At 42.2% G+C, this 26566-nt stretch overlaps 1 protein-coding gene across 1 annotated transcript; it reads right to left on the bottom strand.

Annotated features, from left to right (window-relative positions):
• Positions 1-538: 538 nt before the first annotated feature.
• On the bottom strand, positions 539-22240 carry HUS1 (HUS1 checkpoint clamp component). Its single transcript, XM_056138214.1, has 8 exons — positions 22077-22240; positions 20789-20916; positions 20519-20695; positions 18366-18473; positions 16632-16706; positions 5647-5746; positions 3610-3729; positions 539-1134 (listed from the first exon to the last, which is right to left on the bottom strand). The coding sequence occupies exons 1-8, from the start codon at positions 22126-22128 to the stop codon at positions 1052-1054; spliced, it is 843 nt and encodes a 280-aa protein (XP_055994189.1). The 5' UTR covers positions 22129-22240; the 3' UTR covers positions 539-1051.
• Between the last annotated feature and the right edge of the window lie 4326 nt (positions 22241-26566).

Raw genomic sequence — 26566 nt, 5'->3', positions numbered from 1 at the left:
GGAGCAAGACCCAAGAGGAGTTTGGGCCTGCTACAACACATGCATAGGATCACGTGTCAGGACCTAATGAGAAACACATGCGAGGTCTTGTTTTTCCCTATGCCAAACACCTCAGCGTTACTTCCAAATTAAGAAACACTTAGAAGGAACAAGAGGGAGCACAGCAGGTAGGGCATTTGCCTTGCACATGGCCGACCCGGGTTCGATTTCCAGCATCCCATATGGTCCCCTGGGCACCACCAGGGGTAATCCCTGAGTGCAGAGCCGGGAGTGACCCCTGTGCATCGCGGGGTGTGACCCAAAAAGAAAAAAAAAAGAAGGAACAAAGATATGGACTCAGGGCCAGAAGCAGGCTCTGCTCTCCATGTCTCACAAGACCCGATCCGTACTCTGAGGAGACATTCGTCTGAGCAACAGAGACAGCCAGAGGAGTGATAAGCTCAGGTGTGCTCGGCAATCCACTCCCCAAAATAAATGCTACAACACACTGAGCTGGAGAAAGCATCATGGGCAAGAAAATGCAATACTCTGCACATAATACTTTTGCAAATTTTTATTACCACACTAATTCTAAATATAGGAACATTTTTTATAACTTCAATTAAAAGTGCTATTTAAAATCCAGATTCTATCTTTCTTTCAATATTTTACAAAACAAAATACATGAGAAATATACAAGATATGTGAAGTAATACATTTTATCCAACTGTGCTTCACTATTTTTAGTTAAAATATTTTACCAGTAGGCCAGAAAGTGAGTAAGGCAAACTTGTCCTGCAAATGGTCAATCCCCTGTTCAGTCTCTGACACTGCATATGCTCCCCTGAGCACTGCCAGAATCCCTGAGACCAGAGCCTGGAGTAAGTCCTGAGCAGTGCTGGATGGAACCCCAAAACAAAAACAAAAACAAAAATTGTTTTACAATGGCAAGATAAGTGATATGTACAGGATTTACGCTGCCATAAAAACACAAGTGACTTAGGGCACATCCCCCTGCTGCTTTTCCAGGATCTGACAGAGGCCCCCGAGGTCCCGCATATATAACTTGTTTCTATGACAAAGCAGGGATGAAGTACTGCAAGGACACATCTTCATGGAGCAAGTCAAAATGAACAATCTTGTTTTTCACAATATCTAGGGAGAGAAGAAAACACATTACTGTAAAGGTCTGTTCCAGCACACGCAGTCATTCCTATTAATGTTTTCTTTTTCATCCTGGAACTGCCTTCTACAGAGGCAAGTGGACTGTACGGTGACACTGAACAAAGCAGCCAGTTCAGGTCAACTCATCAACACTTAGTCGTGGAGAGGAAGAGAGAAGGAGCTGCTGGTTGTTGTGCTGGAAGCTCCCAAAGCAGCCTTCCTGGGACCCACAATGCATGCAGGAAAAAGCAGCTTCCTGCCACTGGGCAGCCGAAACATGTTGAAAACAGCCAAGTGTCCATGAGAATAACGGTAAGACTTCAGTCAGCTCATGTACATTCAGCAATCCTGTACATTCTAGCAAGATGAGACCAAGATAATATGTGTGGCTAGGGACATATTCCAAGACATGGGTACAAAGACCAAAAAAAGGTAAATGTGCTATAGCTCCTCTCTTTTAAGAGCAAGGGAAAAGGGAGAATGACTTAGTGTGACAATACTAGTGCAGAACCCAGGGTGCCAGTAACTGAATTAGGAGGAGAACTGCTGCAAGGAAGAATCCAAGGGTAAGACAGCTTGCTCTCCACACAGCAAGGCACACAAGGAAATCCAATCAAGACCAGCTATAGCCACTGGCAAAGAGAGTTACAGGGCTACAGCACAGGGGCCCTAGCTATGGAGAGACGAGTCACACGAGAACTGACGGTAGAAGCAAGTGGAGGGCCAGCAGAGAAACACGAGCAGTGGGAATACACAGGATAGCAAAAGTAGAGACACATCTGGGAGAGACTATGGAGCTACACGTGGAGCAGGCCAGCCACAGGCCCTGACAGAAAAGGAGCGTGGGGGTGGGGAGGACAAGAAAAGGTATAAGGAACGCATAATGCACAACAATTTCGGCTGTCATAATGTTACTGGGTTCATCTTTCTGCTACACTCAAGTTCACCTGTCACCTTTCTGAAGTCTTGCCAACATCAACACACTCCTCTGCTTTATGGTTACATGCACGCACAATGCACGTTCAGTCGGAGTAAGTGTGCCATTCTCTGAGTTACTATTCAACACGTATTGCTAGTTTGCAATATGGCCACCGAAGGCAGGTCTGTCAGGCCTGACAGTGGGAATCATCCAGGAACCTGTTAGAAATGAAGACTGAGGGTCTCAGAGAGAGCGAGTAGGTATTTGCACTTACAGAGATTCCTGATGGCTGCTCTACATGCTGGTCTTTGGAGAAGTGTTATCTAAAATTGGTAAAGGTCCATGCTGAAATCTAGCTGTGCTACATGCAGCCCCAGAGATTCGCAATCATCGTGCCCAAGTTTCTCAGAATTCAGCATAGTTCCTGTCCAACAGATCAAGCCTTCTAGTGTCCTGGAATCTCTGGCCCTTTGTCCCCTGCACTATCTTCTGTGTTCCATAATCTTATTTTATCTAATCTTATAATCTTATTTTATATCATAATCTTGTCTAATGTCATCTAGGATAGCTAAGTGGTTAGGATAACTAAGTGGTCAGCCTATGAGTTATCATATAAAAGGGGGCCAATTCCAAACAAGGCCAATGCTGTCTTTCAGGTGCTGTGATCTTAGCAGTAAACAGGCAGTCTTGAAAATTTCTTGGCTGATAAGCCATTTTGGTCCATGACAAGTGTGAAAACTAGTGAGTAGCTGAGAAAGTGAAACCAAAGCAGTATCACTAGACCACCATTACCATTAATGACTGAGACTCTTTGGGGCTGGGGGAGGGGTCTTTAGGGGTGGAGGAGGAATAGCTCATGGGCTATTCCTGGTCCTGGTCACTTAGTAGCCCTGCCCCAGGAGTCCTAGGAGTGATTCCAGGAATTTAAACGAGGGTGGCTACACACAAGGCAAGATTCGGACCTCCTCCACTTTTTCCCTCTTTTTGTGGCCCCAAACATTCTGCAATTCATTCTTTTTTTTAAATTGATATATTTGAGGTTTTTGAGCCACACCTGACAGTGTTCAGGGTTCACTGATGACAGTGATTAGGAGACCATATGCAGTTCTTGGGATGGAACTAAGGCCAGGTGCATCTATGCAAGGCAAGTGTCTAAATTCCTGTACTATCTCTGACCCCAATAAGTGGAATCTTAAGGAAGCCTAAATGCCTTAAGACATAGCACAACTAGTGAGGATGTGTCAGAAACTCAGATGAATCAAGAAAGGGGAGACCAAGAGAGCAAGAATGCAACACCTGATATTTACTCGTCCTGGCATAGACAGTCTGGACTACCTACAAAACCAATGGATACTGGTTCCAGAAGTATCCTCATTAAGGTGCCCGGAGCTGAGTCTAGATGCATTTTCAGGGATTTATGAATCAAAAAAAAAAAAAAAAAAGCCAAATGCCTCTGTGCTCCAGAAAACCTCAGACCACATGACTGAGATTATTTTCGTGTTTATATGACTGCACAAAATTCTGAAACTATAAAGACATAAACTTACTGCAGATAGCCTTCGTCGGATTTACTTGTTGTCCAGCAAGAAGTTGTAGGAGCTTCTTAATGTCTATGTGCACTTCAGCCATTTGTTCTGGATTTCTATCTTGAGATCTGTTTTCAGAGGCTAAAATGATACAAATGTTTTAAAATACAATATCTGGGCTCAAAATATAGCACACCAGATTAGAGGGCATGCACTGTATGGAGGAGGCCTGGGCTTAAGTTCTCCCATTCCTGCCAGAAACCCAAGCATCACTAGAAGCAACTCCCAAGTACCAAGTCATGAGTAGCCTCTGAATACTGCTTAGTATGGCCCCAAAACTCCTCCCCACAAAAAAATCTTTGGAGATATGATAGGGTACCCAGATATAGCAATATAACCAACAATCCATAAACTGTTTACATTACTAGTGAAGAAGTATTACAAGATATGGTAAAATGTCATTACTTATTAAGCAAGCATTTATTAAGTCCTGACTCTTTAAATTCTATGCTAATTTCCAGGGAGCTAAACTATGACCCATCTTCTGCTAAGGGTGATAAAACAAACCTGGATCACATAAGTAGTATCGAAGTTTTAAACATACAGATTCTAATATGCTATAATAGTATGCACTTACCCCATAATGTCCATTCCTTATTGAAATATGTGTTGATAAACAAACTTGTAGTAATTTGCCTCTCAAATTCTAAATATGGTCTATTATGTTTGCTTTAGAACACATGCAAGTTATTAAAAATACTTGCTAAGGGCCAGGAGTACTGGTCCACAGGTGGAAGCCTGCCTCAAGAGCTGGGGAGACAAGGAAACTGGGGACACTGGTCCTGGGAAACTACACTGGTGCAGGGATGGGTGTTGCAACACTGTATGACTGAAACACAATCACGAACATCTCTGTAATGCTCTAGATCACTGATTCAATAAAAATAAATAAATAATAATAAAAAAGTTTTCCGAGTTTGTTCATATCCGATCCATCTATTTAATTAAAGGCAACTTAAGGGGGAAAAAAAGCTGGGGGAGAGGGCAGTTGAGATAGAGAAAGGATCCTTATGACAATGGAAGGGATCAATCAGGATGGGAGACATGTGCTGAACGTGAGTAAAGGATCATCAAATATGATGGCCTCTCAGTATCTATACTGCAAACCAAAATGCCCAAAAGGGAAAGAAGGGGAAGGGGGATAGGGAGGGAGAGGAAACATGCCTGCCACAGAGGCAGGCTGTGGTGGCGGGTGGGGGAAAGCGATGGTGGCAGGAGGGATTCTGGGATACTGGTGGTGGGAAATGTATACGGGTGGAGGGTCAGTGAATGTACATTGTGTGACAGAAACCTGATCATGAAAGTTTTGTAAGTGTATTTCACGGTGATTCGATTAAAAAAAAAATATATATATATATATATAAGCCCCCCACCCCAAAACCCTCACTTTGCTTCTGATCCCCTGTTCATTCCCACAAAAGTATCTCTCCCAGCTGTGTAAGTTCTGTGACACTTCCAATTCTCTCTAAATATATCTCCTCACTTATTCTACAGTCCCCTATCACCTGGCATGAGATGACAAATTTAAGCACCTAGGGAACATTCGCATTCGCTAATTTCTGACTCCATTTAAAGTGAGACATGCAATGTTAAAAGCAGGGGCCAAAGAGATACTACAGAGGGTAAGACACCTGCCTTGTACACAGCCAATCCAGGTTTGATCCCAGGTATCATATATGGTTCCCTGTGCAGAGTCAGATGTAAGCCCTGAGAACCACCAGAAATGCCCATCCACAAAAAAAAAAAAGGTTTAGAGCAGAAAGAAGAATTTAAGATACAGAAAAGCTCTTGCAGATTACTTAGTGTCACTTGACATTTTCCGGATGAGAAAAGAAATCTGAGCCAATCAATTCCCATTCAGTGGCAGGATTCCATAAATTCCTGCAGGCAATCCTGCAGATGATCTGTTCTTTCCCCATGAAGGAAGCACACTCACTGGAATTTTATCTGAAGTAATTTATTAATCAAAATAAAATTGTAACTCATCAGAAAACTTACCTAATGGAGGGTTTCCAAGATCTTTAAAATGAGTTGTAACACACACAAGGTTGGTTTCTATTTTCAAGTTCAACTCTCCATTTAGATTTGCTTCAATAATCTGCAAATGGAGTATTTTATATAGTCTCAAGAAAGAAAAAAGGGAAAGAAAAAACCCCAAAAACATGGACATCATCAAAACAAGGTGACTGTGTGTCCCATTAGATTCCAGATTATTCCCAAAAGCACCAAGACCCATGTGACATTTTGCAACAGAGAGAATCAAGGCCTAAGAAGCAGAAACTTAAGAGGGGACACAGCGACAGTACAGCAGGTAAGGTACTTGTCTTGCACACAGGTCTGATTCCCACAACCCATTTGGTCCCCAAATCTGCCAGGAGTGACTCCTGAGTATAGGGCTTGGAGTAAGCCCTGAGCATTGTAGATGCAGTCCAAAAACCAAAACAATAAAAAAAAATTAAGAAGAAGAAACTTAGAAATCGCCAAACTTCCAAGCTATTTTGCATGGCAAGAATGGAGAGCCCAGTGGAAACCCAAAGAACAAGTGGAAATAGGGTAAGGGGTTCCTGCCAGGACACTGGACCAGGAGGGAGAGCTGGAAGACCTGAAGCCAAAGAGTGTACAGCAGGTAGGGTGCTGGCCTTGATCGCGAACAATCTGGGCTTGATTCCTGGCACCATATATTGTCCCCTGAGTACTGCCAGCTGTGGCCCCCGTGCCAAAAAGTGAAAATAGGAGCCCCAACAAAAGAACCTCATAGAAGAGTAGCAGTGATAAGGAGGAAGCCTGAAGAAGCAAAAGTACAAGTCAAATAGAACAGTGTTATGCCTTTGGCCGAGGGAAGAGTAAGACGGGGAGCTCTCAGGAAAGTAGGAGAGGTAGCTACAGGACACACTGGGTATCTTAATGTTCCATGGTTACAGTGAAATCAAGAAGTCCAAGAGTCTAGAGATAGAAACTGCAATTTCTACCTCACACTTACAACTCCTTCTGATAGACCCAGAGAAACCAACTGAAACAATAGAATTCTGGTCAAATCCCACAAAAAACATATATTCTGAAAGAGAAAAATAACTTTGGGCAAAAACCACATTTAAAAGCACTGCTCTGGTCCATCCCAACGCTGTGCCCGGTTTTCTCCCTCACCCAGGTCTGCACCCCACCACACACCAGGTACCCGTAGGGGCGTGGCCTCTGCAGAAGTGGGCGTGGGCTGTTTCGGGGCTGATGGCTGCTCTCATGGCTACAGTTACATTACCCATACCCAGCAATCTGGTGTCACATCTCAGTCTCCATACCACCACCACAACATGAAGAAACCGCAAATCCCCACCATGAGGAGAGGACGATAAAAAGAGTCCAGAAGCCTCAATGGTGTTACTAACAAATGTAAACTCTCCGAATTCAGAGATGAAGTAATGAAGATGTCCAATGACTCAAAGAAATGGTGGGACAGATAGCCAGTAAATTAGAGGACATGAAAAAAACAATGGATCGGACAATCAAGAAAATACAGGAAGGAATGAGAGGAGAAATAGGAAAGCTACTCATAGAAGTGTCATGAATAAAGGATTTGGTAGATGGAATAAAAAACTCAGTGTGTCCCCTCAACAGCAGAATGGTTACAGCCGAAGACTGAATCAATGAACTGTAAGATGAGCTGCACAAAGCCTACAGGCAACAATAAACAATGGAAAGAGACCTCAAAATAGCTCTAGAGTGAATCAGGGTCCTAGGGGATGATTTCAAGAGGAACAACATTACAATCACTGGAATACCAGAAAGTCAGGGAAGCAATCCCAATAAGAAACCACAGTTAAAGAAATCATTGCTGAAAAGTTCCCAGAGCTGGAGAATGCAGACAGACATCCAGATTCAAGGAGCCCAAAGGGTGCCAGCTAAAAGAGACCCTAACAAAAACACTCCAAGACATATCATAGTTAGAATTATGATGCCATGAATAGAGACACAATACTGCAAGCAGCAAGGTCACATACAAAGGAGAACCCCTTACATTCATAGCAGACCTATCAGAGAAAACCCTCCAAGCCTGAGAGCAATGGTGGGATATAGCGAAAAAATTCAATAAAATGAATGCTTCACCAAGAATACTTTACCCGGCTAAACTCTCACTCAATCTCGAAGGAACAGTCCACTATTTGTGGATAAACAACAGCTCAGGAACTTCACAGACTTAAAACAAAACCTAAAAGATGGGCTAAAGGGAATACTGTAAGACAAGACAAACCCCTACAAGCACAACAAATCCTTAAAGAAAGATGACGCAAAACCCCATAACAATAATCTCTCTCAATGTCAATGGTCTAAATTCACCAATTAAGAGACACAGAGTGGCAAAATAGATTCAGAGACAGAACCTAACATTCTGCTGCCTACAAGAAACACATCTAAACAGTCAGAAAAAAACACGGACTCAAAGTCAAAGGTTGAAAAACAATCATACAAGCAAACACCCCCCTCAAAAAAGCTGGGGTGGTCTTACTAGTATTGGACAACATAGATTTCATGTTGAAAAAGATTAGAAGGGACAGTGAACGCCATTTTTATTAATCAAGGCAGGAAGAAATCATACTCCTAAATGTATATGCATCCAATGAGGGACCAGCCAAATACCTACAACAACTGCTAACAGACCTTAAGAAGGACATTGCGAGCAACACCATAGTAGCTGGGACTTCAACACCACCTTATCTCCTCTGGATAAATCAAGAAGATTAAAACTCAGCAAGGAAATAAGCAAGGAAATAATGGCTCTGAAGGAATAAACAGAAGAGAGAGGGCTAACAGATCTATACAGGACTTCATATCCTCAAAAAAAAAATACACATTCTTTTCCAGTGCACATGGAACATTTTCCAGAATAGATGTGCTGAGCCACAAAGCATACCTCAACAGAATCAGGAAGATAGAAATTGTATCAACTATATTTTCAGACCATGATGCACTGATAATAGAAGTTAATCATATACAGATGCAGAAAACCAAATCAAACACCTGGAAATTAAACAACTCAATGTTGAACAACAAGTGGGTCAGGAAAGAAATCAAGGAAGAAATCAAAAGACACCTGGAAACAAATGAGAATGAAGACAGAAGTTACCAGAACCTGTGGGTTGCAGCTAAAGCCATGTTAAGGGGAAAATTTGTAGCTCTGAAATCATATGTGGGCCCCTTCATCCTCTCAAGAAGGATGAAGGGACCCACATAAACAACTTGACTTCATGGCTCAAAATCTTACAAAAAGACCAACAAAAGGAGCCCAAACCAGGCAGAAGGAAAGAGATCATAAAATTTAGAGCAGAAATCAATGACATGGAAACCCAAAAAACAATCCAAAAGATCAATGAAACCAAGAGCTGGTTCTTCGAGAAATTAAACAAGATTGATAAACCACTAGCAAGACTCACAAAGAAAGAGAGAGAGAACCCTAATAAACCAAATCAGAAATGAAAAGGGGGATATCACAACAGAAACCAAAGAAATTTGAAAGATCATCAGAGACTACTTAGGGTATCTGAATGCCACGAAACAAGAGAACTTAGAAGAAATGGATAAATTCCTGGATTCCTATAATCTCCCAAGGCTGAATCAAGAAGATCTAGAATACCTGAATAGTCCTATTAATATCAAGGAAATTGAAACTGTAATCAAAAGTAATCCCCAAAACAAAAGTCCAGGTCCAGATGGATTCAACAGTGAATTTTTCTAAACATTTAAAGTGGACCTACTGCCACTTCTTAAGATTTTCCAGGAAACTGAAGAAACAGAAACTCTCCCAAACAGTTTCTATGAGGCAAATATCTCTCTAATACCAAAAGAAACAAAGACACCACAAGAAAAGAAAACTACAGGCCAATATCCCTGATGAACACGGATGCAAAGATTCTCAACAAAATACTAGCAAAGAGAATTCAACAACTCATCAAAAAGATCATACACATGACCAAGTGGGATTCATTTCGGGGATGAAAGGATGGTTTAACATTCAGAAATCAATCAACATAATCTATCATATCAACAAAAGAAAAGATAAAAACCTTATGATCATATCAATAGATGCAGAGAAAGCATTTGACAAGATCCAGTACCCATTTATGATGAAAACCCTCGCCAAAATGGGTATAGAAGGGACTTTCCTCAATATAGTTAAAGTCATCTACCACAAGCCTACCGAAAGCCTTCCCTCTAAGATCAGGGATGAGACAAGGATGCCCACTCTCTCCACTGCTGTTCAATTTAATACTGGAAGTACTTGCAATAGCAGTTAGGCAAGGAAAAGATATTAAGGGCATTCAGACAGGAAAGGAAGAACTCAAGCTCTCAATATTCGGAGATGATACGATACTATACTTAGAGAACCCTAAAACCTCTACCAAGAAACTCCAAGAAACAATAGATTTGTATAGTAAAGTTACAGGCTATAAAATCAATACACAAAAGTCCATGGCTTTCCTATACGCAAATAATGAGAAGAAAGTGACATGAAAAAAATCATCCCATTCACAATCATGCCTCAGAAAATCAAGTACCTGGGAATCAGCTTAATTAAGGGCATAAAAGACCTGAACAAAGAAAACTACAAAATGCTACTTCAGGAAATAAAAGAGGACACGAGGAAATGGAAAAATATTCACTGCTCATGGATGGGGAGAATTAACATTGTCAAAATGGCAACATTCCCCAAAGCATTTTACAAATTCATTGCCATCCTTATAAGGATACTCATGACATCCCTCAAAGAAATGGAGCAAACACTCCTGAAATTCATATGGTACAATAAGCCCCCACAAATAGCTAAAGCAATTCTGGGGGAAAAGAAAATGGCAGGAATCAACTTCCCCAACCTCAAACTCTACTACGAAGCAGTAATAATTAAACGAGCATGGTACTGGACAAAGGCAGAGCCATAGACCAATGGAACAGGGTTGAATATACTGAAACACCCCCTCAAATATATGATCATCTAATCTTTAATAAGGGAGCAAGAATTGTAAAGTGGAGCAAGGAAATCCTCTTTAACAAATTGTGCTGGCAAACTGGACAGCTACATGCCAAAAAAAAAAATGGGCTCAGAACTCTACCTAATACCATGTACAAAAGTACATGTACCTCAACATCAGACCAGAATCCATAAGGTACATTGAAGACAAGTTGGCAAAACCCTCCATGACATTGAAGCTAACGGTATCTTCAATGATGACACGCCACTCGCCAAGCAAGTGAAAACAGAGAGAGACAAATGGGACTATCTTAAACTAAGAAGCTTCTGCACCTCATAAGAAACAGTGACCAAAATACAAAGCATGGGAAAGGATATTCATCCAATATCCATCCGATAAGCGGTTGATATCAAGGATATACAGAGCACTGGTTGAACTCCACAAGAAGAAATCATCCAACCCCATCCAAAAATGGGGTGATGAAATGAACAAAAACTTTCTCAAAGAAGAAATCCGATTGGCTAAAAGGCACATGAGGATATGTTCTACATATCCAGATGCAGATCAAAACAATAATGAGATATCATCTCACACTACTGAGACTGGCCCACATCCAAAAGAACAAAAGCAACCTGTGTTGGCGTGGATGTGGCGAGAAAGGGACCCTTCTTCACTGCTGGTGGGAATATCAACTGGTTCAGCACTTTTGGAAAATAGAAGGGACAATTCTCAAAAAATTGGAAATTGAGCTCCCATCTGACCCAGCAATACCACTCCTGGGAACATATACTGGAGGGGCAAAAAAGTACAGTCAAAATGACATATGCACTTGAATGTTCACAATAGCCAAAATCTGGAAAAAACCCGAGTACCCAAGAACAGATGACTAGTTAAAGAAACTTTGGTACATCTACACAATGGAATAATATACAGCTGTTAGAAAAGATGAAGTCATGAAATCTACATACAAGTAGTTCTACATAAAAAGTATCATGCTAAGTAAAATGAGCCAGAAAGAGAGAGAGAGAGAGAGAGAGAGAGAGACAGACAGACAGACAGACAGACAGATAGACATAGAAAGACTGCACTCATCTGGGGAATATAAAGTAACAGAATGGGAGAAGAACACCCAAGAATAGTTGAGATTAAGTACCAGGAGATATGCTCCGTGGCTTGGAAGCTGTCAGTACATGCTTGGGGGGGGGGGGGGGGAGGGGGAAAGCTCTGATAGAGAAGGGAATACCAAATAAAGGATGTCTGGAGGATTCACTCGGGGTGCAAGATGCGTGCTGAAAGTACACTATAGACCGAACACTGGCCACTCAATACCTCTATTGCAAACCACAACACCCTAACAGAAAGAGAGCAAAAGGGAATGCCCTGCCACAGAGGTGGAGGGAATGGGGTTGGGGGTGGGAGGGCTACTGGGGTCATTAGTGGTGGAAAATGGGCTGGCATAGGGATGGGTACTCGATCTTGTATAACTGAAACCAAAGCACAAAAGTTTGTAAGTCTATACCTGTACCTCATGGTGTTTCAACTAATAAAATAAAAATAAAATAAAATAAAATAAAAGCACTGCACTAAACAGATGTAAAGAAATGATTTAAAAGAAAATTTTAAAATGTAAGTTATAAAAAATAGCATGGGTTAGAATTAAGGAAGCTCAGAAATGAGATGGTCAGAGAGCATGTCACTGTAAGAGACTGAATATGCAAACAGTGTCCAGGAAGAGACTCAGCGCACTGAGTCCATGCTTTCCTGCAGGAGATCTGATTGGCAATCAGATATTGCATGGTCTTTGAGAACCACCAGCATGGAGCAGCGCAGAGATGGGAGTGATCCATGGGCGCCTTCACCAAAACACACACACACACACACACACACACACACACACACACACACACACACACTCAACAAAAAATTAGAATAAAAGAAAGCTGAAAATTGGAAACAAGCAAAAATACATCTCAGAGGGTAAAGGTAAAAAATAAAAGTATCAAGGAAGAACAAAGATATTTAAAGAAAAAGAGGTGGGTGGTGCCTGAGTGATAGTACAGGGGGTGGGGTGTTTGCCATGTACATGGTCGACCAGGGTTTGATCTCTGGCATCCCATATGGTCCCCAGGAGCACCACCAAGAATAATTCCTGAGCATAGAGCCAGGAGTAGCCTCTATCACCAGGTGTGGCTCAAAAAACTAAAAGAAGAAGGGAGTTTGAAAGAAAGTAACAACTAGTACAGAAGATTCAAGTTCACTGAAAGTTTTAGAAGAAAACTAGAGCATAAAAAGAATGTAAAAGGAAGCAAAGAGGCAGAGGTAGTACAGGGGATAAGGCCTTGTACACAGCTGATCATGGTTCATTCCCAGGAGAGAGTGATTACTGAGCACAGAGCCAGGAGCACAGCCGGGAGTGGCCCCCAAATCAAAATCAATAAACATAATCTTAGAAAAAATACAAGCTCAAAACCACAGACTAAGGTTCTCAGCACCCAGGGGGAGACTGAGCCTGATGCTCTCAGCACCCTGTGGGAGACTGAGCCTGACGCTCTTGGGGGGGGGGGGGGGGAGACTGAGCCTGATGCTCTCAGCACCCAGGGAGGCTGAGCCGGACACTTCAGCACCCAGTGGGAGACTCAACTGATGCTCTCAGCACTAGGGTGAGACTGAGCCTGATACTCTAAGCACCCAGTGGGAGACTCAGTCTGATGCTCTCAGCAGTCTGCCACATGGAAAGGCAGACATTTGAGGGCACACAACCAGGAAAATCAGTTGCAAAGATCAAACAACTGGACTTCAAAAATTAAAGGAAAAAAATGCAAGGTACTTATCAAAGCTTCTCTCTTCCATCAATAAATCTAAGTTATTCTTAAATAAGGAGGCTCCAAAGAAATCATTCCGAGACAGAGGCATTTCTACCCCATTCTTGTAAGGGGGAGCAAGAAAAGAAAGCACGAATCAAACTGAGTATTATCAATACAACACACGAAAACAAATGAGATACTACTAAGTTATTTGCAGTTCCTGAGTTATCTGGAAGGAGATGAGTTGTGAATGATAGATTTGAGAATTGTAACTTTACTGTAAGTGCCACGATTGACAATGCTACTAATGACAGGGTTTCATGCATACAATGTTCCAAAAACAAGCATTCTACCAGTGCCTGCTTCCCTTAACTATAGTAGGTGTGAGAATTTTTACTTAGAGCGCCAAAACTAGGCCTTGGAGTTATGGGGACAGAAAAATGAACAATTATTTTATGCAAAGGCAATGTAAGCAAAATGTGAAGATAATGGGACAAGAATGGAAAGAGAGCATGGAAATTAAATATGCATATTAACTGCAAATAAATATGCATATTATTTTTATAAATAAGCCCACTCATTTATCATAACAACAAATTTAATACTAACCATAAAGTCTTTAGCACTTCACAAGACCAAAACCCTTTGCTTACATTATGAAGTTGGGATGAGAGTTTTGCGAATTCCAGAGGCCTGGAGAGGCCAACTGACAAGTTGCAGACTTTGCTGGAGTGCTATCTGCACGAAGCACCCAGACAGAGTGGCAGTATCTCTGCCAATTTCCACCTCAAACTTCTGGGGCCTGTGTCTTCTCCGAAGACCAGGGGGCCCCTTCCTTCCAAGCTCCACCCTCTATCACCAAGAGGTTCCTTTAACCAGAGTTTAGAAATGAGGTTCCTGGCTAGAAAAACATGAGCTCAAACTTTATATGTATGAAACCCTGGGGTGGGAGGAGTTTCCAGCACCGCACTGAATACCATGCCAGAGGAAGTGACTGGGTTCTGCCAGATATGGTTCAAAACAAAATAATTAAACTTAAAAAACCAAAGAGAAGTTCATAGAAAGGTACATGTGTGAAAGTAGAATATAAGATTCTGTTAATCAGCGCAGTACATTTCTTTTGATGTTATTATCTGCTCCTTTTCTAAGCTTGCCAGGTATTGGAAAACTCATATGGCAGTTTGTACTTTGTTTAAGCCATAATCAGTTGTCACCTAATAACAACCCAGAAGAATATTATTATATTTCTTAGAACACTCTCACATAATCCAGAAATGATATTAAAACAAAACATAGCAACAATCTTTGGAAATAGTCCGAACTCTTCCAAAATTCTGCAAAGCTCACACATGACATATACCCATTGATTTCAAATGCATCCAAGAACTGTATATTCTAACTCTTTTTAAAAACAATGGACTTCATATATAAAGATTAATTCAAGGAAGCAGCCTACAACAGACTCTACTCAGTACTTCGGGCTTAATCACTTTCTTCAAATTCCTAAACTGTGAGTAATCAAATGCTAGGTTTACATCTCTTTTGACCACATCTGGCAGCAGACATGGTCCCATGAGAGTGCTAACCACCCAGAGACCTAACAAATGACTAAGTCACTGTGTATCAGTTAGGTGGGTTAGTTCTGTAATGAATATTCAGAATATCCTGCACACTAACAAAGTTTCTTAAGAATTTTGATAAGATCATATTTCTTTCAATGATTTTCCTGTGCTGTTACCAATGTTTATGAATACTAGTCATTATATTATAAAGATCCCTAACTATAAATTATCTCTCAACATACAAAAAATAAACAAGTTCCTACGGAACTTTTCTATCAACCCCACTTGGCACAAAATCCCACATGCACCATATGCTAAGCACCAAGACCCCCATGGCACGAGGCTGCAGGACTCTGAGGACTCACTAGACCACCACATCAACACCGATTCCCTTGTTCGGTCAATAAATGGACCTAATCAAACTCTGAACCATGTTTGTCAAAGAGCATTTTAAGAATAAAACAATACAAGTAATCACAAAACATTCTGTATGTTCAAAGATTCATGTATCAGCATTCCTGCATGCAGTTTCAGAATTCACACCAACCTCATGAATCAGAACATACATTTTAACAAGCTATTCAAGACCCTCCCACCTGAGTCTATGAAATAATTCCTTAAAACACAACGCAGTCTGTTGATAATTTGCAGTCATGTTCAGTTTCCACATGAATTACATGTGCAACCTTCTCCTCTTCCATATCTCCAACCTTATTTGTGTGGGTCTCATACTCAGTAGAAAATAATGGAAGGACTAAAAGCCTCAACAAGAATGGCTCAGCATCAATAACAAGAATAGAACCAAACTCCTTATTTCTGTCTGGAATAGGGGTAGGTTGTACGCATATAATCAGATATAAATGTCTGATCACACTGGATCTTGCCATGATTACTCTTTCTGTATACTTGGTAAGTCCCACTTGGTATCTGGTATCATATGGGGCTGGCAGGAGATTCAGCAGTACAGCAGCTACTCCATAAACTTTTTTTCCCCCAATACTACCAAGCAAAGGAAAACAGCTCTGATGGTTTTATCTGTCTCAGGTATTTTGCTGACTCATTTCCATTGGAGAGAAGAACAAACAATGGGTCCCTAAGATAATTGCCTCCTTTTCTCTCCTGGGTTAGTCTGAACCTCTCTGGGGGGTTATCTGGAGATTCCCCAAGGAAGCTGCTGGCCTGACAAGCAGATCAACAGCAGGTGGCCACAGAAGAACAAACTACTGGCAGATCTTCATTAAAAGCCAACTTAAGTGAAAGCAAAATCTGTGCAGATTAAACCATGAAATGATCTTAAGTACAAAATTTATGGATAAAATGGTCCATAATTTTTTTCTCAGTTTAGGAAACTTTTGCAACTCCAAAGATTTAGTTGCTAAGAGGTGGCTGGGGCTAAAAGATGTTAAGTCAGTTTCTCTTTCCAAGAAGCTGGCAGCTCAGCAGGTATATCAGCAAAGACATTTAGTCTGCATAGGAAAGAGCAGCTCAGATTGAAAGGGCCTTGTAAAGCTGTACACTCTTAACAGGAAGTCCAGTGCCCACAACAGGCCTCCATGAGGGTATTCTTTCCCGTCCTGGACCTGGTGAGGGAGAGTGAGGGTCTGGCTCCTCCAAACAGTCTAAACCAAACACAGCAGAGTTATTTGCTAGTAACTTACAAGGTGATTGCTAATGTTTTTCATTTTTTCCACAACACTCTTCATAATCTTCAGGACTGGTAAATAAATGCTAACCTATAAAATCAATGAGAAAAATCAGAAGTGTTAAAAATATTAATGTAGCTAATGACAAGTAGCCACCATCTATTTCTGAATACCTGTATTCTTAAGAGCTAGAATCCTATTTTTTAAAAATCATCTGAACAAACTTCCTTTTAAATACAAAGAGAAAAATGACCATATAATTTAACTAATCTATGCCTGCGCTGGTTACCTCAGGGACCAAGTCCCTACGGACTCTCTTCTTGTTCCAGGCCTCAAGAACTACAGGAAACAATTCTCAGAGGAAAAGACACCAAGGTTGGGCCTTCTACTCTGCAAAAATAACTGAAATAACTGTACTAGCACTCTGACTGTTAAACCTGGGTGCAGTATGGTTTTCCTCAAGTAGTCCAAGATCTCTATATTTCTCCTTTGGTAAAAGAAAAATATCATGGATATTTTGGAAGCATCCTGGATATTTCCAAAATACCTTCTTTAATGAATTATGATTAAGAGACAAGGCAGTCATTGTATTAAGTTTATTTTTGGAGGAGCAAAAATTTCCATCATCAGGATTGAGATACACAAAACTGGGCAATTCTAATTACAGAAGAACAGATCAAGTTCTGTGGAACACAAACCTAGACTGAAGAAGGTAACACTCACAGGAGAGAAGACAGGTTTCCAAAATGTAACTTTTTGTTTTCTTTTTTCCTTGGGTGATACCCAGCTATGGGCTTATTCCTGGATCTATGCTCAAGAATCACGCCTGGCAATGCTCAAAAAACATAGGCAATGCCTGGTATTGAAGCAAAACTGGCCTTAGTGCATCAACCTCTATACTACCTCTCTGGCCCCTTTGTTTCTAAGTGCTATTCCTGAGCAAAAGACTTCTCTTCTACTGTAAGAGTATATAATTTCTACTACAAACTACACTGTTTTAAGAAGTTTTATGTAAACAACAGAAAGCAAAATTCCTATTTCTTTCTTTTGGTATCCTTTAAAATTGAGTATCACTTCCTGTGTATACATCTTGCAAATAAAATCTACTATACACTTTCCAAATGAAATCAACTACAAGGAGCAAGAGCAATTGCTCAAGAGGCTGAGCAAATGCTTTGTACATGGGAGGCCTTGGCTTGCTTCTGGCATCACTATGTCCCTCAAGCACTGCCACGATGCCTGAGCAGAGTCAGTAGTAGTTAATGAGCCCCATCAGATGATGTGGCTCCAAATCCAAAAGTAAAGTAGAGAGCCTGCACAAAAGGGGTGGGGGAGCACAGTTAGGACAGAGAATGGACCACTATGACAATGATAGGTGGAAATGATCAATCTGGACAGAAATTGAGTGCTGAAAGAACTGCTGATATGCATGATATCCTTTCAGTAACAGTACTGCAAATCACAGTGCTGAAAAGGAAAATAAAAGAGAAAGAGAGAAAGAAGTGCCTGCCATAGAGGCAGGCAGTGGAGATGGGGCAGGGTGAAATGTGAGGGAAAGGTGCACAGATGAAGGGGGTGGATGTTGGAACATTATATAACTGAAACTATCATGAACAACTTTGTAACTGTATCTCAGTGACTCAATTTAAAAAATCCTATAAAAATAAAAATAACACATACTGCATGACTAAAATCCAGTAATTCAAATAATGTCACTGTCATGTGCAAAGGGACCCAAGCATTACTTACATCAGAGGCTGGGATTGTAGGTTCTTGTAAATCCCTCCACAATTTTCTAGGAATAACCTTTATGGGAATGTCATGTGTCACAATGCGACTACTATTTAATGCCGATATCTGTCAAGAGAAGAATTTAGAGACATTTTTATAATTGTTTATAAAAATAGCTAAAAAAAAAAACCAACAAAATAAAGCTGCAAAGAAATCTAAGTTGAATATTCTCAGTTTACCCATCAAACTCCACGCAATGCCAAGTGTTCCCCTGATCACCACCAGGCTGAACCACATCATCGGCCCAAGATACAGCCTGGTTGGTAGAGTAAAGCCGAGGGTAGTCTCAGGACCCTCAGTACTGCTTGGAAGCCCTAACCTCACCACCAAATCTATCCAGCAAGTATTTATTGTATGTCCCTTTAGTTCTGGGTCATGTTAGGATCTTAGGAAAGTATTTGCTGTACTTAGGAAAGTACAGCAAATAAGACTAGGTTTTTAACGTTCTACTGAAAACAAACAGGTCAATAATCAAGGAAACAAAATTGTGTGAGCTACATGTAATGTACACATTACAGTCTTAGATGGGACATAAAATGAAGCAAGTGGATAAGCATGTAGGATAGTTGCTAGACAGGATGTCAAGAAAGGCCTCTCTGGTGATGCTTCAGAAACAGCCATGGGCAGATGGGGACAAGAGGACAGTATTCTAGCAGGGGTTGGTAACAGCACAGGGAAAACCAGTTTGCAGAAGCACTTACTCCAAGGGCCCAATATGTGTATAAGACACCCAAAGTACTGTTAAATCTACACTGCTGAAAAGATAACTCCGTGCTGGTTTCCAGAGGCTTTTAAAAAGATACAACAGATAATCAGATTTCAGGATAGGAAAGTATTATGCAAGTATCTTGCTTTTCTTTGGCAACTGAAGACTTACCATTGACTTCATATTGTAATATGCAATACTGACTAGAAACAAGAACTGCACTACAAAGAGTTTCAAAAAATTTTATGAAAGCACTACAAAGAGTTCAAAAAATATTAAGAAACTGAGGAATCCTGTTCCATAGTGATATAAGTGTCCACACAGTAGCATAAAGTACACAACACACATAAATAAGAGCTGCCAGGGCAAAGGGGGGCTATCACGGAAGAGAGCAGGAGCCAAACACCCAAGGAAGACAAGGTTCCAAAGAAGTACGTAAAAGAGATCCAGTGAAAGTCCCAGTGTCAGCCTAGTCTGGGAGTTGGGAGTAAATGGAATAGACAGGAAACCACCCAGAGAAGGACAGTCTGGAGTCTGGCTCCAAGATAGGTTTGGCCACAACCTAAGGGCTTTGAACTATGTTAAGAAACTTAAACTTCACAAGGGGAAATATAACTGGCTGCTTACTAAAAAAGAAATCTGAACTTCATTCTATGAGCATGTATGTGAGTGTGTGTGTGTGTGTGTGTGTGTGGGAGGGGGTTGTTTGTTTGAGGGAGTGGGGTTGTCTGTGTGGTCTGAGGAGAGCTGTGCATTAAATTCATCTCGTAGTAGCACAGAAGATAAATGCATTATTAGAGAGAGAGTTCATTTAAGGTACCACAGCAGATGAGGAGGGGAGAACTTTTTAAAAGTGGAAATGTGTAAAAAAATCATGATTTCACAACAAGGCAGCAATACTATTAAAAGAAATGGATATAAAAAGACTGCATAGAGAAGAGGGACAATAAAGTGGCCTAATACTGACCACAGTGCTACTCAAATAAGAGTAATGAACTCCAGTGGAAAACAAATTGCCCATGTACAAGTTTTTTATTTCAATAAAACCAATGAGTTTTCCGCATAGTGTTCAACTGCCTGGATTCACGTGTTCTATCCTTTCTGAGCTCGACCAGTAATGTCTCCATTGTGAGACATATCGAATACATCACGGTTAGCTTGCCAGGCTTTGCAGTGGAGGCTCTCTGAGAGGGGTGGAAAAATCGAACCGGGTTGGCCTGGGTCGGCTGCGTGCAAGGCAAGAGCCCTACCCGCTGTGCTTGACATATTCAATATGCCAAACACAGTAACAAGTCTCACAATGGAGACGTTACTGGGCCCGCTCAAGCAAATCAATGAACAACAGGAGGAGAGTGCTACAGTGATCCTTTCTGAGAAATTTAAGATCCGGTCGCTTCCTACTTACCAATTCTATAGAGACCGTAAGGCAGGGGAAGTGTTTATTGGTCAGTTTTATTTTCAAGCCTCTAGCGTTCTGAGCAGTTTTCAAGGCTCGAGATAAGTTTTCTGATGTCAGTTCTAAATAAATTTCATTATTTTCTGCTGAGACACCTTCCATCTGAAATTCGCTGAAGAAGTTCTCCTGTCAAGAGAAGGGGTGGGGGGGAGGGTGTCAGATGTGTCCTTTTCAATGGTATCTGGGGAGTTCTCAGACCTCTCAGATGCAGCAGCTCACCTGCTGCAGTTCACACCACATGCTCACTCCCCCGCTGGCCACCTGATCCCAGATGATGAAGTTCAGCTTCTCAGGGCTGATGCGAAGCGTGCAGGTCTTGGCCAGCTTGGCGATCATGTTACTGACCCCTACAGCAGAAGATTGAATACACTACTAAGGAGCTGAGGCAGCTCGGCTAGCAACCCAGAAGCCGCCCTAGCTCACAGAACTTCCACTTCAACCTGGGGCAACTATCAGAGAGGATAAGCAAGACCTGGAGTATCAACACTAACCCTCCACTGCTAAGCGCCTGAACTCAGTCTCCTGGCCCTTCCCACGGACACTGGCCCTTAGGTGTGTGTCCGAGGTCTGGGGCTGGGGGTGGTGCCGGGGACACAGGTGGGTTGCAGCCAGGGGCTCCCTATGGACACTGGCCCGTAGGTGAGTGCCTGAGGCCCAGGGCTGGGGGCACTGCTGGAATGCAGGTGGGCTGCAGTCAGGGGTCCCCCATGGACACTGGCCCTTACATGAATGTCCAAGGGCCAAAGAGCACAGGTGGGCTATGGTCAGGGGTGCATGATGTCCACTGGCCCTTAGGTGAGTATCTGAGGGCCCAGGAGCATGGGTGGGCTGCAGCCAGGGGCCCCCAATGAACACTGGCCCTTAAGTGAGTGTCCGAAGCCTGGGGCTCGAGGCACTGCTGGAGCACAGGTGAACTGTGGCAAGGGGCACCCCACTGGCACTGGCCCTTAGGTGAGTGTTCAAGGCCCAGGGCCAGGGTGCTGCCAGGGACACGGGTGGGTTGGGGCCAGGAGTGTCTGAGGTCCGGGGGAGCACAGGTGGGCTGCAGCCAGATGCGCCCCATGGACATCAACCCTCCAGTGAGTTTCTGCGACCAGGGGTCGGGGTATCGGTGGTGACACTGGTGGGCCCGGATGAACACTAGCCCTTAGGTGAGTGTCTGGAGGCGCAGGTGCGCGGGTGGGCTGCAGCCAGGGGCGCCCCATGGCCAACGGCTCATTAGTGACTGGCCACGGCCCTGGCCTGGATCAAGGCGGGGACACAGATGGGCTGCGGCCGGGGGCGCCCGATGGACACTGGCCCTTAGGTGAGTGTCCAAGGGCGCAGGAGCGCGGGTGGGCTGCGGTCAGGGGCGCCCCATGGACACTGGCCCTTAGGTGAGTGTCCGCGGCCCGGAGTCCGGGCAACGCTCCGGCTGGCAGCGGAGCCGCGGAGGCCCTGGGTGCTGCCGGACCCAACAGGCCTGAGGCGTCCCCTCCCCGCTGCCCGCCCGGCCCCGCCCGCTCACGCGTGAAATGGCTCAGACACGCCGCATCCCCGATCCTGGCTCGGAACCGCATGGCCGGAAGCGGAAGCGGAAGCGCGGCGGAGCCGGCGGCGGCGGACGGGAAACGCCGCGCGCCCGGGGTTCCGCGGGACCGGCCGGGACTCGCCTTCCGGTCCGGCGGGGCCTGCCGCCGGGACCGGGATCCTGCCCTGTAGCCCGGCCGTCCCCGAGCCACGCCCAGAGGGACTGTCCTTCCGGGTCCAGCAGGGCCAATGCCCGGGAACCGGGACCCGGTCCTGTAGCCCGGCCGGCCCCGGGCCACGCCCAGAGGGACTGTCCTTCCGGGTCCAGCAGGGCCAGCGCGCCGTGTTCCGCGGGGCCCTGCCCGGGATCTCGGCGGGGGTTCGGTCCAGTAGGTCCGGCACCCGGGGACACCGTTCCCTGTCCTGTAACCTGGGCGGGGACTGTCTGCCCTTCGGGGTCCGGCGGGGCAGCCCCGGGGAGCGTGGGAAGGGGGTTCAAGGAGCCAGAACTGCAAGGACTTCCCGAGGCCTTCCCCGGGCCCCTTCCTAAGGAGCGAAGGAAACCAAACCCTCCGAGATTCTCTCGGCAAACGGCGGTCTCGGAGCACCCCTGGCCCAGAAGGCAGCGCTGGATCCGCCACAGGGCACCGTATTGCTTTCTGATTTTGCAATTGTCAGTTACGTGGTAAATTCAGACTTGCTTGAAAGAACGTGCAAGAAATGGTAGGACACTCGTCTTTCATGTGTTACCCAGGGTTCCATCCTGACACCGAAAGAAAAAAAAAGTGTAGGGAAATAAAGGAAAATAAAACCTATAGCCATAATATTGAAGCTTTGTGTCAACATGCATTTGCGAATTCTGTTAAAATTACTGCAGCACAAGTGAAAAAAAGTGAATTGATTTTTAAATGAGAAGCAGTAGGTGGTGATTCCATGAAGATCATGACTGCATTAGACTGCGTGTATCTGTTCAGTGCTGTAAACAATGATATATTCCTCTATAAATAATTTTATTAGCAAGTTTTAAACCTTCCTAAGTCTTGCATGAATGTATATTCTATATTGAACAAAACATTAAGTTGAGCTGTAATAACTTTTCTTGAGTATCAGTAATTTGTAATTTTCTAAGTAGGTTTGGCAAAGTAAAAATTGTTATTTCAGAATTTAAAGTATTAATTTAAAGTATTAACATATGTTAGTATGTTAATACAATGCCACTATTTCCTTAGTTTTCAAATAATTTTCAGTTCGGAGAGGAGTTTACTAGAGCTCTTTAGAAGCCTTAGCGTTGCTGAGTTTTGTAGGATATTTGCATTGCTCTCTGTCTAGCTGATATAAATTGCCCTGTGGGTATAAAAATCACTGCAGGAGTTAGTTTATCCACAGGAATAATCTGGTGAACACTATTGATGTTCTTCATCATGTTTATCTGTTGTTGAAGAAATGACCTAATCTTGTCTCTAAGGTGTCAGTGAAACGTCAATTGGGTTGCTTTGGTAAAAGATAACTAGGTTCCATTTTTCCTTTTTTTATTTATCTCATGAATCATCATGAGAACCACAGTTACACAGTTCTTCCTGATTGGGTTTCAGTCATACAATGTTCCAGCACCCATTCCTTCACCATTGTACATTCCCAGTACCAGTGTTCCCACTTTCCCTCTCACACCCCAGCCTGCCTCTATGGCAGCACTCAGTTCTTATCTAGAGTGATCATTATCATATTGGTCCCTTCTTTGTCCTAACTGCACTGCCCCACCACTTGTGACAAGATTTGTGCCATGGCCCTGTCTACCTAGACCTCATTTCTACTGTCTTTCAATATTATTCTAATACTATACTATACTATTCTAATACTGTATTATTCTAATACTATATTGGAGTTTTTTTTTAATATCTTGAAATGAATGAGTGAGATCTTTCTATGTCTGCCCCTCTCTCATTGACCCATTCACTCAGTATGAGATTCTCTATATCCATCTATGTATAAGCAAATTTTGTGACTTCATTTTTCTAATGGCTGCATAGTGTAGATATACTGTAGTTTCTTTATCCAGTCATGTGTTCTCAGGTGCTTGGGTTGTTTCAGAGTCTGGCAATTATGAATAGCTCTACAATAAATATGAGTGCAGATGCCTTCTCTGTGTTGTGTTTTTTGACCCCTAGTGTCAAATAGTATTCAACACTAGTATTGCTGGGTTGAATGGAAGCTTAATTTGTAGTTTTTTAAGGAATGTCATGTTGTTTTCCAACTAGACTGGACCAATCAGCATTCCCACCATCAATGAATGGAAGTCCCTTTTTTCCTGCATTCATGCCAGCACTGGTTCTTGTTCTTTTTGGTGTATACCAGCCTCTGTGGTATGAGAAGATATATCATTGTTGTTTAGATTTGCATTTCCCTGATTAGCGATTAGATGATTTTTCATGGGCTTTTTGTTCATTTATATTTTTTTTCTAAGATCAGGCATAGACAAGGATGCCCACTCTCACCACTTCTATTCAATGTAGTACTGGAAGTACTTACCATAGCAATTAGGCAAAAAATAGTATATCAGTTAAGAATTGTGGGCATCCAGGTAGGAAAGGAAGAAGTCAAGCTCTCATTATTTGCAGATGGCGTGATATTATATTTAGAAAATCCTAAAGACGCTACCAAAAAAAGCATCTAGAAACAATGTATTTGTATAGTGACGTGACAGGCTACAAAATTAATATGAAAAAGTCCATGGCATTCCTATATACAAATAATGAAAGAGAAGAAAAAGATATTTCAAAAACAATCCTATTCACAGTTGTGCCTCAGGAAATCAGGCACCTCAGAATGAGTTTAACTAAAGAAGTGAAACTACAAAACACTACACTTTAGGAAATAAAAAAAGGACACAAGGAAAATGAAACTTATTCCCTGCTCATGGATTGGGAGGATTAGTATCACTAAAATAGCAATACTCCCCCAAAGCATTGTGTAGATTCAGTGCAGCCCCTATAAAGATACCTATGTCACTTTTCAAAGAAATTGATAAATTACTCCTGGAATTCATGTGGAACAATAAAACCCAATGAATAACTAAAACAATCCTTGGAGAAAGGAAAAGACAGGCATCAGATGTTTCAAACTTAAAACTTGAAACATTAGTTTGAAGTTTCCCTAACTTCATACTGTACTACAAAATCATAGTAATTATAACAGCATGATGTTGGAATAAAGACAGACCCTCAGATCAAGGAAATAGACTTGAATATCCTGAGGCAGACCCTCAGGTATATGATCAGGTATTCTTCAATAAAGGAGCAAAAAATATGAAGTGAGGCAAGGAAAGCCTCTTCACCAAGTGATGTTGAAAAAAATTGGTCAGCTACATACAAACACCAAAAAAACTCAGACCTCTTCCTGTGCACCAAAGTCAAATCTAAATTGATTAAGTTCCTCAATATCTGACATGAATTCACAGGATACATAGAGGAAAATATAGGCAGAACTCTTAATGACATTGAAGCTACAGGCATTTTCAAGGATGAAATGCTACTGACCATGCAAATGGAAGCAAAGATCAACAAATGGGACTGCATTGAACTAAGAAGCTTCTATACCTCAAAAGTCATGATAATCAGGATACAAAGACAGATCACAGTATGGGAAAAATTGTTTACTCAACATCTATCTGATAATGGATTCATATCAAAGAAATACAAGGCACTGGTAAGAACTTGACATGAAAAAAAAATCCAACCCCATCAAAAATGGGGAAGAGATGAACAGGAACTACCAACTTCCATCTTTAGCTGTCACCAAAAAGATAAAAGCTGAATTTACAGTGCTTGCTCATCATTCCAAGTACCCTGAGGGAATATTACTTGAAGTTTGCTTGTTAGTAGTTTTGTTGGAAAAATTACCCCAGGGACAAGATACTAGCAAAGCCCAGAGCGTTGTATTAAATGTGATTGGCAATATTTTTTGTTTAACATGAGAAAAGTGTAACATGAGGGAAATGTTGCAGTATAAGTAGCACCAGTTATTTTTTTTTAAGTGGTGCTAGTTTAAGGGATGATTTTGCTTAAATGCTCTTTAAAGCTTTTCTTTCGCTTTGTCTTTTTTTTTTTTGAGGGGTGCACATCAGGTAATGATCAGGGCTTATTCCTCCTCTTAGGGATCATTCTTGGCATGGCTATATTGTTCTAGGGATCCAATCCTGGCCTCCGTATAAGGTATGTACCCTACTTGCTCTAGTATCATTCTGGCACGTCATACTTTAAAATGTGAAAGGAAAAACAGTTCAAAACATTTCAAAAGTATTGTTAGTATTTATGGCACTTATGAGAAGTGCCAGGCATAATGATGAAGACTAGATTCTTAAGAAGGGAAAAGCCATCACCCAGAAAGAGATTGTGTTGTAACCCTTTTGTGTTTCATTTGTAAGCCTAAAAGTGATTTTTAAAAGTTCTTCAAATCAACTTCTCCATGTGCCCCAAACACCATCTTACTGAA

Source organism: Sorex fumeus, unplaced genomic scaffold, assembly GCF_029834395.1.
Source record: "Sorex fumeus unplaced genomic scaffold, SorFum_2.1 ptg000128l, whole genome shotgun sequence".
NCBI lineage: Eukaryota > Metazoa > Chordata > Mammalia > Eulipotyphla > Soricidae > Sorex > Sorex fumeus.
Note: the sequence above shows the minus strand (reverse complement) of the source record. Positions and strands in the feature narration are given on the sequence as shown.

Excerpts from the sequence above, each read along its gene's own strand:
- HUS1 (XM_056138214.1), bottom strand. The coding sequence starts at position 22,128 with ATGCGGTTCCGAGCCAGGATCGGGGATGCGGCGTGTCTGAGCCATTTC. Across the intron at positions 20,917-22,076 it reads GTGTCTGAGCCATTTCACGC|GGGTCAGTAACATGATCGCC; the intron begins GTGAGCGGGCGG and ends CTTCTGCTGTAG. Across the intron at positions 3,730-5,646 it reads TCTTGGAAACCCTCCATTAG|CCTCTGAAAACAGATCTCAA; the intron begins GTAAGTTTTCTG and ends GTATCATTTTAG.